General features: G+C 48.7%; 2 protein-coding genes across 2 annotated transcripts in view; one reads left to right on the forward strand and one right to left on the reverse strand.

Moving 5' to 3' along the window:
* Positions 1-1,418: 1,418 nt before the first annotated feature.
* LOC141154333 (uncharacterized) lies at positions 1,419-16,008 on the forward strand. Its single transcript, XM_073640095.1, has 2 exons — positions 1,419-2,712; positions 15,920-16,008. Exons 1-2 carry the CDS (start codon positions 1,419-1,421, stop codon positions 16,006-16,008), a joined length of 1,383 nt encoding a protein of 460 aa, XP_073496196.1.
* Positions 15,249-20,239, reverse strand: part of LOC141154374 (myosin-IIIb-like) — a 117,410-nt gene continuing 112,419 nt past the window's right edge. The window contains exons 22-25 of the mRNA XM_073640239.1: positions 19,706-19,795; positions 17,561-17,726; positions 16,981-17,166; positions 15,249-16,153 (exon numbers count right to left, since the gene is read on the reverse strand). Coding sequence (XP_073496340.1) covers positions 16,091-16,153; positions 16,981-17,166; positions 17,561-17,726; positions 19,706-19,795 — 505 coding nt within the window. The 3' untranslated portion in view covers positions 15,249-16,090. The remainder of the gene's footprint in view (positions 16,154-16,980; positions 17,167-17,560; positions 17,727-19,705; positions 19,796-20,239) is intronic.

Here is a 20,239-nt window from a genome sequence, read left to right on the forward strand (position 1 = left end):
GATATGGAATCTGAAGGATCTTTTAGGTCTTCTGCAGCTGGGTGGGCTCGCAAAGCCGAGCCCCCCTTGTAAGGTAAATAAGGGGTGTTCCCCAGAGTTTTGGCTGCTTACTAAAAAGCAAATCGGCCATTTTCAGGTCATTCTTCTCAGGGACGTCGAACGCACGCACATCACGCGGCGTAAGAAGAATCACCTCTAATTTCCGGGGAGCCGTCCCTCCCACAGAATCTGAGACCATCACCTTGTGAAGCAGGTTTTGCTATTACTTATCCCTTTTATTTTAATAACTGTTTATGCATACATGTAAATTGTCTCCTTTATAATATCTTGTATATATTTTGTAAACACTGCCCACCTTTTGGGAGTAAATCATTAATTATTTACCAGTTTCTTTCTTCTTGTCCTATGTCGAGCAAACACGTTCCTCACTCGCTAATTCACATTACCTACCAGGTACCCGATCCATCTGTTAAGCGATCGGTGGTGGCAGTATACCAGTATTTATGTGATATTGTGGTTTGAGGGTGGCTGGTCGGAGGCATATATACGTTCCTGGAAGGAACTGGTGGTATATATACGTCCTGTCACATCACGTGCCACAATAGTCGACATAAATTAGAGCAGCTGCACCCGTGCTTATCCTCTGTCAATACCGTGTTTGACCAGCAGGATAAGGGGGCGCCAGAGAGCTGCAAGGTCTGACCCAAGAGTGGGTGTTGTTTTCATGACAAATTGGTGGCAAGCGGTGGGATCATAGGACATTAGTGATCTGGTTTGAGCAATCATTCCTCTCACTAAAAACTTGCACAAAAGTTTTGAAGATCGAACTCAGTGTTTATTAGATCTGAGACAATACTGTATGTGTAGCAGTTACCCCTACCCTTCTTCGCTTTTTCTTTTCTATTTTTATTTTGGTGATCATGGTCGTAGTTGGGGAGTCCTGGTATCACCAGCAGAAAAAGGACACTCTTACTGGAATATGTATAACCAAAGGCATTGACCCCCACGGCAAAAGCAAAGAACAAATGATTTCTGAACTGTTACAAGATGCTGCAGAGCCCGTCCGACAGCAGAGCCCTGATGAGGGGGCGGCCAGCCAGGGCCCGGATGGCGCTGCTGCCGGGGTCCAACCAGTGATTGCCAGCCATACCCGCAACCAGGGTAGTGTGGACCCCCACCTGCAGATGGCCTTGGAGGAGCTCGCCACAGACAATCATGATGGACGACTGGAGCTGATCCTGAAATTCCAGGAGCGGGCTGAGCGACAAGCCCAAGCTGACCGAGAGGCTGCTGAGCGACAAGCTGACCGACAACACCAGCTGGAGCTAGCCCGGATTCAGAAGGAGTCGCCCTCTACGCAGACCCGTGAGCCCAACAGTGCCAGCTGCTTTAAACCTCGTCCTGAGCACTTCCCTGTGATGGAAAAGGATGGGGACTTGGACACATTTCTGCGAGGCTTTGAAAAGGCCTGCAGGCAGTATCAGCTGCCCATGGACCAATGGGCAAGATATTTGACTCCAGGGCTCAGAGGAAAAGCTTTGGAGGTGTTTGCTTCCCTCCCTCGAGAGCAGGATGGAGACTATGAGGCCGTCAAGCAGGCCCTGATAAAAAAGTACCAGCTGACTCCGGAGGTTTACCGGAAAAAATTCAGAACCCTCCAACGTGGACCACAGGACACCTACCGTGATGTGGTAGACGGGCTCAGAATCAACTTTGAGCAGTGGATCCAAGGACTGTCAGCGACCACCTTTGAGCAGCTAAAGGACCTGATGGTGAAAGACCAGTTCCTGCATCTGTGTCCGACTGAGGTACGGCAGTTCGTGATGGATCGGGAGCCACCTGATGCCAATAAAGCAGCGCAGATCGCAGACACCTACGAGGCCAACCGGAGACCAGAGGTGCGGAAGCCGGTCGTTGCCAGCTGGAAAGGGGGTAAGCCATCAACCACCATCCCTGCCCCTGCCAGCCGACCTTCCGGAGGCCTTTTTCCCGTTGCCAAGGCCCTGCCTGCATCCGATGCCCGCAGGTGTTATTCCTGCAACCAGACTGGTCATCTCAGCGCCACTTGCCCAGAGAAGCAGAGGAAGAACCCCCCATCCAAGGCCCCAGGGCCTAATGCTTCAGTTCTTTTGGTGGGTGGGCCGGTTGGGAGGGCCTGTGAAAACTTTCAGTCTGTCAGGGTGGGGGACACTCTCACTGTAGGCCTCAAGGACACTGGGGCCGAACGAACCCTCATCCGACCCGAACTGGTGTCCCCTGAAGCGCTTATTCCAGGAAAGACCCTGACTGTCACTGGGATTGGGGGCGTCCGATGCCCCTTGCCCATGGCCCGGGTTTTTATTGATTGGGGTGCGGGGAGTGGGGTGAAGGAAGTGGGAGTATCCAAAAACCTACCTGCAAATGTTTTGTTGGGAACTGATTTGGGGAGGATGTTTGCTTATTATGTCCCTGACACCCCTCCCCGATCTAATACGGTTGGTAAGGTTAATGCTAATATTGTGAATGTCAATGCTTTACATGATGATGGTGATGATGATGATGATGATGTTGTTGTATTGGAAGGTGCAGGAGAACTCAGCCATGTCACTCTGCGGGGTGATGTTGCTGAGGATCCCCTAGCAGGAGCAAATGTCAGTGCCAAGGGTAATGGGGAGAGGCACGAGGACCATGAAGCAGGTGGTGCTGTGCCAGTGACCAGTGTCACAACAGAAGGTGACCTGGCTGATGGTAGCTGCCGCATACGTAGCACTGTGCCTGAGGTAATGGAGGATGATGGAGAAGTAGTTCTCATGGCCTCTCAGGCTAATGAGACGGTGTTATTCCCCGGGGAGACGGCCTATATAGCCGCTGTTACCCGCAGTCAGAGTGCCCAGAATGCAAGTAACGCCCTGCCTTCTGGACCCTCCTCGGACAGAGGAATAACAGGATCAGGTATGGACCCAGAGCCGGTCCCAGAGGGTCCCAGTGAGGACGTGGCCTTAACCTCACTTCTGGCTTCCTCCAGCCAGGAGTTTCAGGCAGCTCTGCACTCAGATGCTAGCCTGGAGACGTTAAGGAGCCTCGCGGAGAAACCCACCTCCGAGTCGGATAAGGAAAGGGTATTCTGGGACCAAGGGAGGTTGTACCGGGAGACAGTTCCCTGTACACCCCAACAGGAGTGGCTGAGGGAAAGACAGCTGGTCGTCCCCTACCCATTCAGGGATGAGTTGTTGCGGATCGCCCATGAAATTCCACTCGCTGGACACTTGGGGGTCAGCAAAACCAAGGCCCGGCTGTCTCATCACTTTTATTGGCCCAAAATGAGGACAGATGTGGTGAACTACTGTCGATCCTGTACCACGTGTCAAAGAGTGGGAAAGTCAGGGCCGGCCCCCAAAGCCCCCCTGATCTCTTTGCCAGTGATAGAGGAGCCTTTCCAGAGGATTGCTGTGGACATTGTGGGACCACTGGCCATACCCATCAGCTCTGGAAAACGATTCATCCTTACCGTGGTAGACTATGCTACCCGGTATCCGGAGGCAGTAGCCCTGTCCTCAATTAGGGCGGATAAGGTGGCGGACGCCCTCTTGGCCATCTTTTCGCGAGTAGGATTTCCCAGGGAGATGCTTACCGACCAGGGGACTCAGTTCATGTCACGCTTAATGGAGGCCCTATGTAAGAAAATGCAGGTGCAGCATCTGGTATCGAGTGCGTATCACCCACAGACCAATGGTTTGTGTGAGCGATTCAACGGTACCCTCAAACAGATGTTAAAAATGCTGGTTGAGACCCAGGGTCGCGACTGGGAGCGTTACCTCCCACACCTGCTATTTGCTTACAGAGAGGTTCCACAGGCCTCGACGGGGTTCTCCCCCTTTGAGCTCCTGTATGGCAGGCGTGTCCGAGGACCCCTTGGGTTGATAAGGGAATTCTGGGAAGAAGAGCCGAGCTCCCCAGGAGTGTCCATCGTGGAGTATGTCATGCACTTCCGTGACAAGATGCAGACCTTGACGCAGTTGGTGCATGACAACATGGCGCAAGCCCAGGCTGACCAGAAGCATTGGTACGACCAGAACGCCCGAGAACGGACCTACCAGGTGGGTCAGAAGGTGTGGGTGCTGGTCCCCGTACCAAAGGACAAGCTTCAGGCGGCCTGGGAAGGCCCGTACGTCATTCACCAACAGCTCAACCCGGTCACCTACGTGATCACCCTTGACCACGAGCGGGGTAGGCGGAAGGCGTTTCACGTTAATATGATGAAGGCTCATCAAGAACGTGGAACCTGCGTCCTACCGGTCTGCAACCTGCCCGAGGATGGGGAGGATGACCCTCTCTTGGACATGCTCGCCCAAGCGAAGGCCAGCGGGTCCCTAGAGGATGTAGAGCTAAGCGACTTGCTATCCGCAGACCAGAGGTCTCAGATGCAAGCAGTGCTGAAACCCTTCCAAGCAGTGTTCACCAACCTGCCTGGCAGGACTGAAGTGGCGGTCCATGAAGTGGACACCGGGAATCATGCCCCACTCCGGCGGACAGCCTATCGAATCTCCGACGAGGTGCAGCATGTCATGCGCCAGGAGGTCGAGGAGATGCTGCAGTTGGGGGTGATTAAGCGGTCCAAGAGCGCGTGGGCCTCACCTGTAGTCCTGGTGCCTAAGAAGGACCGGATAACCCGGTTCTGTGTGGACTACAGGGGGCTCAACGCTATCACCGCCTCTGACGCACAACCAATGCCACGCATTGAGGAGCTGCTGGAGCGGTTAGCCAGCGCGAGCTATCTCTCCATTATGGATTTGAGTCGGGGATATTGGCAGATTCCCTTGAGCCCCGGGGCTCAGGAGAAGTCCGCCTTTATCACCCCCTTCGGATTGTATGAATCCACGGTCATGCCCTTCGGCATGAAAAATGCCCCTGCCACGTTCCAGCGAATGGTCAACCACCTGCTCCAGGGACTGGAGAGGTACGCAGTAGCGTACCTGGATGACATTGCCATCTTCAGTCCCACCTGGGAGGATCACCTCGAGCATCTGCAGCAGGTGCTCGGGCGCATTCACCAGGCGGGCTTGACCATCAAGCCGGGAAAGTGCCAGATGGGCATGAACGAGGTCCACTACCTGGGGCACCGGGTAGGTGGGGGTACTCTGAAGCCAGAGCCTGGGAAGGTGGACGCTATCGTGTCCTGGCCCACCCCCAGGACCAAGAAGCAGGTGCAGTCCTTCTTGGGCACCGCAGGGTACTATAGACGCTTTGTGCAGGACTATAGTAGCCTTGCGAAGCCCTTGACAGACCTCACCAGGAAGAGCCTACCCCATTCCGTCAAATGGACGGATGAATGCGAGGTGGCCTTTAGGGCTTTGAAGACTGCCCTGAGCAGCTCTCCTGTACTAAAGGCGGTCGACGGCACACGGCCACTCTTAGTACAGACCGACGCCAGTGAATTTGGCCTCGGTGCTGTACTCAGCCAGGTCGACTCGGGGAACCAAGAACACCCCGTGTTGTACCTAAGCCGGAAACTGCTGCCGAGGGAAGTGGCCTATTCCACCATAGAGAAGGAGTGCCTGGCCATTGTATGGGCCCTCAACCGCTTACAGCCTTACTTGTACGGGCGCCCCTTCACTGTCGTGACTGACCACAACCCCCTGAGTTGGCTGCACACCATATCAGGTGCCAACGGAAGGTTGTTACGCTGGAGCCTCACCCTCCAGCAGTACGACTTTACCGTTCAACACCGCAGGGGCAGCTAGCATGGCAATGCCGATGGGTTGTCCCGGCGAGGGGAGCCTCCAGACATACGCTTGGAGGAGTACCAGAAGGTCCTACCTCCATAGCGCAGTCAAAAAGGGGGAGGTGTCAGGCAAAAGGTATTTTTGCCCGAGTTTTAAAAAATGAGAGATGTTTTAAAAAAGAAAAAAAAAAAAACCCACCCCCTATCTGTTTGTAAGTGAAGACATAGAACTCACTTTTGCTTTTCCCCAAACCAGGAATTTTTATGACCCGCCATAAAACCTCAGTCCAGGGCAAGCACTGGAACAAACCGGAAAATCCCTCCAAAAAAATCCCATTGTTTAATTGTACAAACGTTTTATGCCAATTTTAATCACGCACAGGTCTGACAGAAACATCGGAACCACGTTTTTTGAATGCTTACCTTTTTCCCATTACAATAGTATAACTTGCATAACTGAGGAATGACCGGGAACTGAGATAATGGATTCTGAGCTTCTGAGCGTCATAGAGGTTTCATATTTAATATCTATCTTCATGAATATTGGTGACGGTCAAGATGATGTCTCCCTCTTGGATGTGGGACCCCCCCACACCAAGATATGGAATCTGAAGGATCTTTTAGGTCTTCTGCAGCTGGGTGGGCTCGCAAAGCCGAGCCCCCCTTGTAAGGTAAATAAGGGGTGTTCCCCAGAGTTTTGGCTGCTTACTAAAAAGCAAATCGGCCATTTTCAGGTCATTCTTCTCAGGGACGTCGAACGCACGCACATCACGCGGCGTAAGAAGAATCACCTCTAATTTCCGGGGAGCCGTCCCTCCCACAGAATCTGAGACCATCACCTTGTGAAGCAGGTTTTGCTATTACTTATCCCTTTTATTTTAATAACTGTTGATGCATACATGTAAATTGTCTCCTTTATAATATCTTGTATATCTTTTGTAAACACTGCCCACCTTTTGGGAGTAAATCATTAATTATTTACCAGTTTCTTTCTTCTTGTCCTATGTCGAGCAAACACGTTCCTCACCCGCTAATTCACGTTACCTACCAGGTACCCGATCCACCTGTTAAGCGATCGGTGGTGGCAGTATACCAGTATTTATGTGATATTGTGGTTTGAGGGTGGCTGGTCGGAGGTATATATACGTTCCTGGAAGGAACTGGTGGTATATATACGTCCTGTCACATCACGTGCCACAATAGTCGACATAAATTAGAGCAGCTGCACCCGTGCTTATCCTCTGTCAATACCGTGTTTGACCAGCAGGATAAGGGGGCGCCAGAGAGCTGCAAGGTCTGACCCAAGAGTGGGTGTTGTTTTCATGACAAATGTCACTGGTGATCCCTGTATTACCTGCACATTGGCACTATATACAGAGCTCCTGTGTATAATGTCACTGGTGATCACTGTATTACCTGTATACTATACACTATAAACAGAGCTCCTGTGTATAATGTCACTGGTGATCACTGTATTACCTGTACACTGACACTATATACAGAGCTCCTGTGTATAATGTCACTGGTGATCACTGTATTACCTGTACACGGACAGTATATACAGTGCTCCTGTGTATAATGTCACTGGTGATCCCTGTATTACCTGTACACTGACACTATATACAGAGCTCCTGTGTATAATGTCACTGGTGATCACTGTATTACCTGTACACTATACACTATATACAGAGCTCCTGTATATGTCACTGGTGATTACTGTATTATCTGTACACTATACACTATATACAGAGCTCCTGTGTATAATGTCACTGGTGATCACTGTATTACCTGTACACTATACATTATATACAGAGCTCCTGTGTATAATGTCACTGGTGATCACTGTATTACCTGTACACTATACACTATATACAGAACTCCTGTGTATAATGTCACTGGTGATCACTGTATTACCTGTACACTATACACTATATACAGAGCTCCTGTGTATAATGTCACTGGTGATCACTGTATTACCTGTAAACTATACACTATATACAGAGCTCCTGTGTATAATGTCACTGGTGATCACTGTATTACCTGTACACTATATACAGAGCTCCTGTGTATAATGTAACTGGTGATCACTGTATTTACTGTACACTATACACTATATACAGAGTTCCTGTGTATAATGTCACTGGTGATCACTGTATTACCTGTACACTATACACTATATACAGAGCTCCTGTGTATAATGTCACTGGTGATCACTGTATTACCTGTACACTATACACTATATACAGAGCTCCTGTGTATAATGTCACTGGTGATCACTGTATTACCTGTACACCATATACTATATACAGAGCTCCTGTGTATAATGTCACTGGTGATCACTGTGTTACCTGTACACTATACACTATATACAGAGCTCCTGTGTATAATGTCACTGGTGATCACTGTATTACCTGTACACTATACACAGAGCTCCTTTGTATAATGTCACTGGTGATCACTGTATTACCTGTATACTATACACTATATACAGAGCTCCTGTGTATAATGTCACTGGTGATCACTGTATTACCTGTACACTATATACAGAGCTCCTGTGTATAATGTCACTGGTGATCACTGTATTACCTGTACACTATACACTATATACAGAGCTCCTGTGTATAATGTCACTGGTGATCACTGTATTACCTGTACACTATGCACTATATACAGAGCTCCTGTGTATAATGTCACTGGTGATCACTGTATTACCTGTACACTATACACTATATACAGTGCTCCTGTGTATAATGTCACTGGTGATCACTGTATTACCTGTACACTATACACTATATACAGAGCTCCTGTGTATGTCACTGGTGATCACTGTATTACCTGTACACTATACACTATATACAAAGCTCCTGTGTATAATGTCACTGGTGATCACTGTGTTACCTGTACACTATACACTATATACAGAGCTCCTGTGTATAATGTCACTGGTGATCACTGTATTACCTGTACACTATACACAGAGCTCCTTTGTATAATGTCACTGGTGATCACTGTATTACCTGTATACTATATACTATATACAGAGCTCCTGTGTATAATGTCACTGGTGATCACTGTATTACCTGTACACTATATACAGAGCTCCTGTGTATAATGTCACTGGTGATCACTGTATTACCTGTACACTATACACTATATACAGAGCTCCTGTGTATAATGTCACTGGTGATCACTGTATTACCTGTACACTATGCACTATATACAGAGCTCCTGTGTATAATGTCACTGGTGATCACTGTATTACCTGTACACTATACACTATATACAGTGCTCCTGTGTATAATGTCACTGGTGATCACTGTATTACCTGTACACTATACACTATATACACAGCTCCTGTGTATGTCACTGGTGATCACTGTATTACCTGTACACTATACACTATATACAGAGCTCCTGTGTATAATGTCACTGGTGATCACTGTATTACCTGTACACTATACACTATATACAGAGATCCTGTGTATAATGTCACTGGTGATCACTGTATTACCTGTACACTGGCACTATATACAGAGCTCCTGTGTATAATGTCACTGGTGATCACTGTATTACCTGTATACTATACACTATATACAGAGCTCCTGTGTATAATGTCACTGGTGATCACTGTATTACCTGTACACGGACACTATATACAGAGCTCCTGTGTATAATGTCACTGGTGATCACTGTATTACCTGTACACTGTACACTATATACAGAGCTCCTGTGTATAATGTCACTGGTGACCACTGTATTACCAGTACACTATACACAGAGCTCCTGTGTATAATGTCACTGGTGATCCCTGTATTACCTGTACACTGACACTATATACAGAGCTCCTGTGTATAATGTCACTGGTGACCACTGTATTACCAGTACACTATACACTATATACAGAGCTCCTGTGTATAATGTCACTGGTGATCACTGTATCACTTGTACACTATACACTATATACAGAGCTCCTTTGTATAATGTCACTGGTGATCACTGTATTACCTGTACACTATATACTATATACAGAGCTCCTGTGTATAATATCACTGGTGATCACTGTATTACCAGTACACTATACACTATATACAGAGCTCCTGTGTATAATGTCACTGGTGATCACTGTATTACTTGTACACTATACACTATATACAGAGCTCCTGTGTATAATGTCACTGGTGATCACTGTGTTACCTGTACACTATACACTATATACAGAGCTCCTGTGTATAATGTCACTGGTGATCCCTGTATTACCTGTACACTATACACTATATACAGAGCTCCTGTGTATAATGTCACTGATGATCACTGTATTACCTGTACACTGACACTATATACAGAGCTCCTGTGTATGTCACTGGTGATCACTATATTACCTGTACACTATACACTATATACAGAGCTCCTGTGTATAATGTCACTGATGATCCCTGTATTACCTGTACACTATATACTATATACAGAGCTCCTGTGTATAATGTCACTGGTGATCACTGTATTACCTGTATACTATACATTATATACAGAGCTCCTGTATATAATGTCACTGGTGATCCCTGTTTTACCTGTGCACTTTATACACCATATACAGAGCTCCTGTGTATAATGTCACTGGGGATCACTGTATTACCTGTATACTATGCACTATATATCGAGCTCCTGTGTATAATGTCACTGGTGATCCTTGTATTACCTGTACACTGACACTATATACAGAGCTCCTGTGTATAATGTCACTGTTGACCACTGTATTACCTGTACACTATACACTATATACAGAGCTCCTGTGTATAATGTCACTGGTTATCACTGTATTACTTGTACACTATACACTATATACAGAGCTCCTGTGTATAATGTCACTGGTGATCCCTGTTTTACCTGTACACTTTATAAACTATATACAGAGCTCCTGTGTATAATGTCACTGGGGATCACTGTATTACCTGTACACTATACACTATATACAGAGCTCCTGTGCATAATGTCACTGGTGATCCCTGTATTACCTGTACACCATACACTATATACAGAGCTCCTGTGTATAATGTCACTGGTGATCACTGTATTACCTGTACACTATATACAGAGCTCCTGTGTATAATGTCACTGCTGATCCCTGTATTACCTGTACACTATACACTATATACAGAGCTCCTGTGTATAATGTCACTGGTGATCACTGTATTACCTGTACACTGACACTATATACAGAGCTCCTGTGTATAATGTCACTGGTGATCACTGTATTACCTGTACACTATACACTATATACAGGGCTCCTGTGTATAATGTCACTGATGATCCCTGTATTACCTGTACACTATATACTATATACAGAGCTCCTGTGTATAATGTCACTGGTGATCACTGTATTACCTGTATACTATACACTATATACAGAGCTCCTGTGTATAATGTCACTGGTGATCCCTGTTTTACCTGTACACTTTATAAACTATATACAGAGCTCCTGTGTATAATGTCACTGGGGATCACTGTATTAGCTGTATACTATACACTATATATCGAGCTCCTGTGTATAATGTCACTGGTGATCACTGTATTACCTGTACACTATACACTATATACAGAGCTCCTGTGCATAATGTCACTGGTGATCCCTGTATTACCTGTACACTATACACTATATACAGAGCTCCTGTGTATAATGTCACTGGTGATCCCTGTATTACCTGTACACTATACACTACATACAGAGCTCCTGTGTATAATGTCACTGGTGATCCCTGTATTACCTGTACACTATACACTATATACAGAGCTCCTGTGAATAATGTCACTGGTGATCTCTGTATTACCTGTATACTATATACAGAGCTCCTGTGTATAATGTCACTGGTGATCACTGTATTACCTGTACACTATACACTATATACAGTGCTCCTGTGTATAATGTCACTGGTGATCACTGTATTACCTGTACACTGTACACTATATACAGAGCTCCTGTGTATGTCACTGGTGATCACTGTATTACCTGTACACTATACATTATATACAGAGCTCCTGTGTATAGTGTCACTGGTGATCCCTGTATTACCTGTACACTGACACTATATACAGAGCTCCTGTGTATAATGTCACTGGTGATCCCTGTATTACCTGTACACTGACACTATATACAGAGCTCCTTTGTATAATGTCACTGGTGATCACTGTATTACCTGTACACTGACACTATATACAGAGCTCCTGTGTATAATGTCACTGGTGATCCCTGTATTACCTGTACACTGACACTATATACAGAGCTCCGGTGTATAATGTCACTGGTGATCACTGTATTACCTGTACACTCTGGGGGCTTCTCATCCATGGAGGGGGTCACTCACAATGTGTGGGGGTTTCTCCTCTATAGAGGGGATCACTCAATGTGCGGGAGCTTCTCATCCATGGAGGGGGTCACTCACAATGTGCAGGGGCATTTTATCCATGGAAGGGATCACTCACAATGTGTGGGGGCTTCTCATGCATGGAGGGGGATCACTCAATGTGCGGGGGCTTCTCATCCATGGAGGGGGTCACTCAGAATGTGTGGGGGCTTCTTATCCATGGAGGGGCTCATGCACAATATGTGGGAGCTTCTCATCCATGGAGGAGGTCACTCACAATGTTTGGGGGCTTCTCATCCATGGAGGGGATCACTCACAATGTGCGGGGGCTTCTCAACCATGGAGGGGCTCATGCACAATATGTGGGAGCTTCTCATCCATGGAGGAGGTCACTCACAATGTTTGGGGGCTTCTCATACATGGAAGGGGTCACTCACAATGTGTGGGGGCTTTCTCATACATGGAAGGGCTCACTCTGTGTGGGGGCTTCTATTCCATAGAGAGGGTCACTCATCTATAGAGGGACTCGCTTACAATGTGTGGGGGTTTCTCATCCATGGAGGGGATCACTCACAATGTATGGGGGCTTCTCCTCCATTGAGGGGATCACTCACAATGTGCGGGGGCTTCTCATCCATAAAGGGGGTCACTCAATGTGTGGGGGCTTCTCATCTATGGAGGGGATCACTCACAATGTGCAGGGGTTTTTCATCCATGGGGAGGGATCACTCACAATGTGCGGGGGCTTCTCACCCATGGAGGGGCTCACGCACAATGTGTGGGGGTTTCTCATCCATTCCATGGAGGGGATCGCTCACAATGTGCGGGGGGCTTCTCATCCATGGAGGGGATCACTCACAATGTGTGGGGGCTTGTGATCCATGGAAGGGGTCACTCACAATGTGTGGGGGCTTCTCATCAATGGAAGGGGTCACTCACAATGTGTGGGGGCTTCTCATCAATGGAAGGAGCTCATTCACAATGTGTGGGGGCTTCTCATCCATGGAGGGGGTCACTCAATGTGTGGGGGCTTCTCATCCATGGAGGGGCTCATGCACAATATGTGGGAGCTTCTCATCAATGGAGGAGGTCACTCACAATGTTTGGGGGCTTCTCATACATGGAAGGGGTCACTCACAATGTGTGGGGGCTTCTCATCAATGGAAGGAGCTAATTCACAATGTGCGGGGGCTTCTCATCCATGGAGGGGGTCACTCAGAATGTGTGGGGGCTTCTTATCCATGGAGGGGCTCACTCACATGTGGGGGCTTCTCATCCATGGAGGGGCTCACTCACAATGTGTGGGTGCTTCTCATCCATGGAGGGGATCACTCACAATGTGCAGGGGTTTCTCATCCATGGAGGGGATCACTCACAATGTGCAGGGGTTTCTCATCCATGGAGGGGATCACTCACAATGTGCGGGGGCTTTTCAACCATGGAGGGGCTCATGCACAATATGTGGGAGCTTCTCATCCATGGAGGAGGTCACTCACAATGTTTGGGGGCTTCTCATACATGGAAGGGGTCACTCACAATATGTGGGGGCTTTCTCATACATGGAAGGGCTCACTCTGTGTGGGGGCTTCTATTCCATAGAGAGGGTCACTCATCTATAGGGGGACTCGCTTACAATGTGTGGGGGTTTCTCATCCATGGAGGGGATCACTCACAATGTATGGGGGCTTCTCCTCCATTGAGGGGATCACTCACAATGTGCGGGGGCTTCTCATCCATAAAGGCGGTCACTCAATGTGTGGAGGCTTCTCATCTATGGAGGGGATCACTCACAATGTGCAGGGGTTTTTCATCCATGGGGAGGGATCACTCACAATGTGTGGGGGCTTCTAATCCATGGAGGGGATCACTGACAATGTGCGGGGGCTTCTCACCAATGGAGGGGCTCACGCACAATGTGTGGGGGTTTCTCATCCATTCCATGGAGGGGATCACTCACAATGTGCGGGGGCTTCTCATCCATGGAGGGGATCACTCACAATGTGTGGGGGCTTGTGATCCATGGAAGGGGTCACTCACAATGTGTGGGGGCTTCTCATCAATGGAAGGGGTCACTCACAATGTGTGGAGGCTTCTCATCAATGGAAGGAGCTCATTAACAATGTGCGGGGGCTTCTCATCCATGGGGGGGTCACTCACAATGTGCGGGGGCTTCTCATCCATGGGGGGGTCACTCACAATGTGCGGGGGCTTCTCATCCATGGGGGGGTCACTCACAATGTGTGGGGGCTTCTCACCCATGGAGGTGCTCGCTCACAATGTGTGGAGGCTTCTAATTAATGGAGGGAGCTTATTCACAATGTGGTGATGATGCCTTTTCCCCCCATGATGGGGACTAGGTCATAAGACAAAAGTGAGAACAGTGCGTCTCGGAAAACAAAACATTGATATTTTGGGTCCACGGCCGGAAACTCCCCACATCTCCGTCCCATTGAGAACCTGCGGTCAATCCTCAAAAATCAACTAAACCCAGAAAGTCTGATAACTCCGAGCTCTGATGAGACAAGAACGGGCGTCCACCAGTCAGGATCTGCCCAGAAGATGATATCCAGCTGCCGGGGGAAGGGCAGCAGTGTGGAGAATAAGGGGCAGCGCTGGGAACGTTGAGGCAAAATGTAACAACGTGCGGAATGTTTAGAATTGTCCATCAGTAACCATAGAAACAGCAACTAAGAGCAAAAACACTAAAGAGGGAAAATATGAAAAAGCAGAATGTGTCGTTGCGACTCCTCCCGGCCCTGACCGCAGGGTGTTGTGACTCCTCCCGGCCCTGACCGCAGGGTGTTGTGACTCCTCCCGGCCCTGACCGCAGGGGGTTGTGACTCCTCCCGGCCCTGACCGCAGGGTGTTGTGACTCCTCCCGGCCCTGACCGCAGGGTGTTGTGACCCCTCCCGGCCCTGACCGCAGGGTGTTGTGACTCCTCCCGGCCCTGACCGCAGGGTGTTGTGACTCCTCCCGGCCCTGACCGCAGGGGGTTGTGACTCCTCCCGGCCCTGACCGCAGGGTGTTGTGACTCCTCCCGGCCCTGACCGCAGGGTGTTGTGACTCCTCCCGGCCCTGACCGCAGGGTGTTGGCAGCGGCATCCGACCTTCTGATCCTACGTACACAGATCCGTGGTGATCGTTCTCAGCTGTGCCCCGTAATCCCGCAAATCTCACACCAACAATGTATAATCACATCTGAACTTTTATTTCATGATGGCGATTCATGTAAATAAAACATGAGAAAATCAATCAATCACAGGATGGAGATGATGGAGTCATAAACGGTCATAAGACAGCAGGCACAGAAAAGTACAGAGCCGCACAGTACAACAGCAGGGGTCTTCACGGTCAGTGACTACAAGGGTCAGGACAGGTCACTTCATAGAACAGGCAGATGTGGTGAGGGGTCACAGCACCGGTCACCCCCCTCCCTCCAGAAGGCAGATGTACAGCTGAAGAGGTAAGGGGTCACCCGGAGTACATCGGTCACCCCCCAGGAAGCAGATACACAGCTGAGGAGGTCAGTGAGGAGTGCACTGTCACCCCCCAGGAGGCAGATGTATGGCTGAGGAGGTGAGGGGGTCATCAAAGAGTACATTGGTCAACCACCAGGAGGAAGGTATATGGCTGAGGAGGTAAGGGGTCACTGAGAAGTGCACTGTCACCCTCCAGGAAGCAAATACATAGATGAGGAGGTCAGTGAGGAGTGCACTGTCACCCCCCAGGAGGCAGATGTATGCCTGAGAAGGTAAGGGGTCATCAAAGAGTACACCGGTCAATCCCCAGGAAGATTATGACGGCTGAGGAGGTGAAAGGAATCACTGAGGAGTGCACTGTAACCCCCTCCCCTCCCAGGATACAGATGTACGGCTGAGGAGGTGGTGGGTCACCAAGCAATACATCGGGTCAACCCCCTGGAAGAAGAAGTATGGCTGAGGTGGTAAGAGGAATCACTGAGGAGTACGCAGTCACACCCCAGGAGGCAGCAGATTCTGAGCTCATTGGCTTGCTGTGTAGATCCCGCAGTTACGTCACAGATTGTCCACGTTCTTTTGCTTTACAACCATCGGTCATATGGAGAGGAGTTGCCTGCAGGCAAGAGAAGTAAGGTCAGCAGTCTGAGGGGTGGAGTGAGGGTCTGAATGAGGCCCTAGGGACACCTTTAAAGTAGAAAGCAATGAAATTGGAGCATTACATGACCTAGGGCCACCAGAATACTACAGCAGAAGACTGTGTGAGCCCATCAGAGGATAACCAAAGGGAGGAGACTATGTAAGCTGGCCAAAAGATAATTACAAGAGAGGAGTGCATGAGCCAACAAGAGGATAACCGAAGAGAAGACTGCGCGTGCCCACCAGAAGATAATTACAGAAGAGGACTGGGTGAGCCCACCAGAGGAGAATTACAGAAGAGGACTGGGTGAGCCCACCAGAGGAGAATTACAGAAGAGGACTGGGTGAGTCCACCAGAGGAGAATTACAGGAGAAGATTGGTTGAGCCCACCAGAAGATAATTACAGAAGAGGACTTGGTGAGCCCACCAGAGGAGAATTACAGGAGAAGATTGGTTGAGCCCACCAGAAGAGGACTGGGTGAGCCCACCAGAAGATAATTACAGAAGAGGACTGGGTGAGCCCACCAGAAGATAATTACAGAAGAGGACTGGGTGAGCCCACCAGAAGATAATTACAGGAAAGGACTAGGTGAGCCCACCAGAAGATAATTACAGAAGAGGACTGGGTGAGCCCACCAGAAGATAATTACAGAAGAGGACTGGGTGAGCCCACCAGAGGAGAATTACAGGAGAAGATTGGTTGAGCCCACCAGAGGAGAATTACAGGAGAGGACTTGGTTAGCCCACCAGAAGATGAGACTACACACAATCCAAAAATAAGCGATGCGGCTGTAAGACCTTACCTGTTGGATCTCACGCATTGCTCGCCGGATTGATTTGTGGTAATGTCGGGACAACTCCAGTGACCTAGACACATGAGGTGGCTCATCCAGGACCAGGGGAGGGGGAGACGGTGCATTCTCATCCCCCAGAGACAACATTCTCTTCAGAAACTTCAGCTCCTCATAGTCCGGCTCCCAATGATTTATCTATAGAGCGATAGGAATAACCAGAAGATCTACCAAAAACTCTAACTTCTCCACCCCCGAGCCCATAATGAGTAGCAGAAACCAATGATCCACAGCCATTTACTGTCACAATGACATAAACATAATGCGGCCGACTCTCCAGACATGCCCCCTGACCGCCCGCCCATACACTGCAACGGTGGGACGACTATAGATAGGGAAAGGGAAGTCGCCGCAAACAAAACTTTCTCCATCCCCACCCTCCTCCTGATCCTCTTTCCAGACTGCCCTGTCCTCCTCCTCTATCTCTCAGGGATGATGGGAGTGATACATTGGGTGATAGGAGAATAGATTGTGAGCTCCTGGGGTCAGTGATGATGGGAGTGCTAGAAGTTTTGCTGTTTCCGGTTATTACCTTCCCACAAGGTTCTCTGAGGATTTCACCATATGGTTGGATCCCGGTTTCCTGGTGAAATTGCACTAGATCCATGAGTGAGGTGTGAGCGCGATCCTCCCCGGGAATGACGTAGCAGCCATTACAACGCACATCCACCATGTAATGGCGGCAAGTGGAGACTGATCTGAAGGAGGAAGACACGGTAACGGGACAGAAGACAGAGTGCGATACGAGTATCTGTACTGAACATTGTAAGGTGGCGATATAGTGACGTACAGCAATCTGCAGAGTGCACGGCCAGACCCCAGATAGATAATTATATATAGAGGAAAAAAAGGGCAAATTGGACATAATTTCACACAAAACCCCCAAAAATAGGCCTCAAACAATTGTTGGCACCTTTCCAAAATTTGGGATAAACAACTTTGTTTCAAGCATGTGATGCTCGTTCACACTCACCTGTGGCAAGTAACAGCTGCGGGCAATATGAAAATAACAACTGAAACCAGATAAAATGGGGAGAAGTTGATGCAATCTTTGCATTGTGTGTGCTACACTAAGCATGGAGAACAGAAAGAGGAGAAGAGAACTGTCACGCACAGAGTAGGAAAGACCAAGTGCAACACGAAGGGATGAGGGGAAGGGAGCCCAGACACTAGAGAAAGGGGGAGTGGAGACCTCCTAGGCTGATCTGCAATCACCCTGTCTCCCCTATCGTCCCTATATTGTTTCCTCACCAATCGCCGCACAGGAACCTCTTTATTTCCCTAGTGCTTGACCCTCAATAGGGAAGGGGGGGGTATGAGTGCTTGTCGATCCCCACTGACAACTAAAGACAGCAAGGGGAGACAGACAAGGGGGAAGTAGCTTAGCTCGAGTTGACTTCAGAGAGATGGCACACACGTCCTCTGAGCACCAGAGAGGAAAAACTGCACTTGCTCTAAGCCTTCACAAGGGGTCATATGAATAGCACCGGCGTCTTTTCAACCAGAAAATATTTAAACACCCAGGCCTGATTGTCAATTAGAGCAGGAGGGAGATGGCCGCTGGGTCCTAGAGTGAGACAGCTAAGAAGATGTCTGTAATGCCAAACGAAGAGATCTCCTGCAACCAACTGCAGGGCGACTGTCTGTCACATCTGACACACCCGTGAAAAGAACTGGCTGACAACTTGAGAACCAAAATTGTCGAAGAATATCAATAATCCCAAGGTTACAAGTGCATCTCCAGAGATCTTAATGTTCCTTTGTCCACTGTAGTTAATCACCATGGACATGGATGGCAGATAATTGATGAAAGGTTGCAATGCAGGATAGTCCGGATGGTGGATAAGCAGCCCTAATCAAGTTCCAAAGATATTCAAGCTGTCCTGCAGGCTCAGGGTGCATCAGTGTCAGCATTCCTGTTGTCCGTCTACAGTTTGAACACTAGTGGCTGCTATTGTGCACCTTGTGCAATCCCACTCCTTACCACTGGAGGCTGCTGTTGTGTTCTGCAATTGCCCTTTACTAAGACGGCAGATTCTGATTCTGTGAGATCCATCTTGTTTCCTGCTTGGGCCTACTAAAAGCCACATGGATCTCTCACTCATTGCTTGAGTATTGTGTCTAGATGTTAGCCTAATTTCAGTCTCCAGCTCCTGAACATTTTTATCCAGACTGTTCTCACCTATCTATGGATTGTTTCCTACAACTCCTTTTGCTATATCCAAAATCATCTACTACTGCTTCTTCTGATGATGCACAATGTTGCAGGCTTCGGGCTGATGTGATGGAGGTTTTGGCCTGGATATTCTTCTTTTCTCGGTAATATCACTGTTGTGTCAGATTTCAGCCCCTTCTTGATGACGTCTTCAGTGTCCATGGTAGATCTGAGGCTTGAGATCTCCTGACTGATGACTTTCCGCACTAAGATCCCCTGTTGTGTTATTTTCGGCTCCATAAACAGCTGACGTCAGTGAAATCCTCCTGGAGCAGCGACACTTTCTCTGGGGTTAATCAGAATTGCTGTAAATTATGGGGGCCGTGCGCTGAACATGAGGGGGGATGTGATTGGTTGATTCTGAGCACAACCACAACCCGCCCCCTCTGCGTGCGGAGCCCACCCCTTCTGCGTGCGGTAAGCCGGAGCCTGCCCCCTCCGTACGCGGAGCCCACCCCTCACCTGTAGCTCAGGATGTACCCCGCTCGCGTCTGGCTGATCCGGATGAGGAAATCTCCGGACTCTTTATCCATCAGTAGATTCTCTGTGTCTCTACAACATAACGTTACTTAGGATTAACCTCCTCACACCTCCTCCTGCTCCAGCAGTTTAGGGTTATCCCCGACAGGAGGAGTTATCAGAGGCTTTATCCACACGACCTCCCTGCAAGGACTCCACAAGGACAAATATAGCAGAGCTGAGCGAGCCAGCTCAGTGGACAATCCATCCATTGCCAGTCACCCACATACTGCGCTCACTGAGTTACTATCCGCCAGCTCAGTGGACAATCCATACATTGTCAGTCACCCACATACTGCGCTCACTGAGTTACTATCCGCCAGCTCAGAGGACAATCCATCCATTGCCAGTCACCCACATACTGCGCTCACTGAGTTACTATCCGCCAGCTCAGAGGACAATCCATCCATTGCCAGTCACTCACATACTGCGCTCACTGAGTCACCTCCACACTGTGCCTGCTGCATCCTTCCCACC

This window comes from Phyllobates terribilis, unplaced genomic scaffold (assembly GCF_046119375.1).
Source record: "Phyllobates terribilis strain yellow unplaced genomic scaffold, ASM4611937v1 Scaffold_1__5_contigs__length_1240528914, whole genome shotgun sequence".
NCBI lineage: Eukaryota > Metazoa > Chordata > Amphibia > Anura > Dendrobatidae > Phyllobates > Phyllobates terribilis.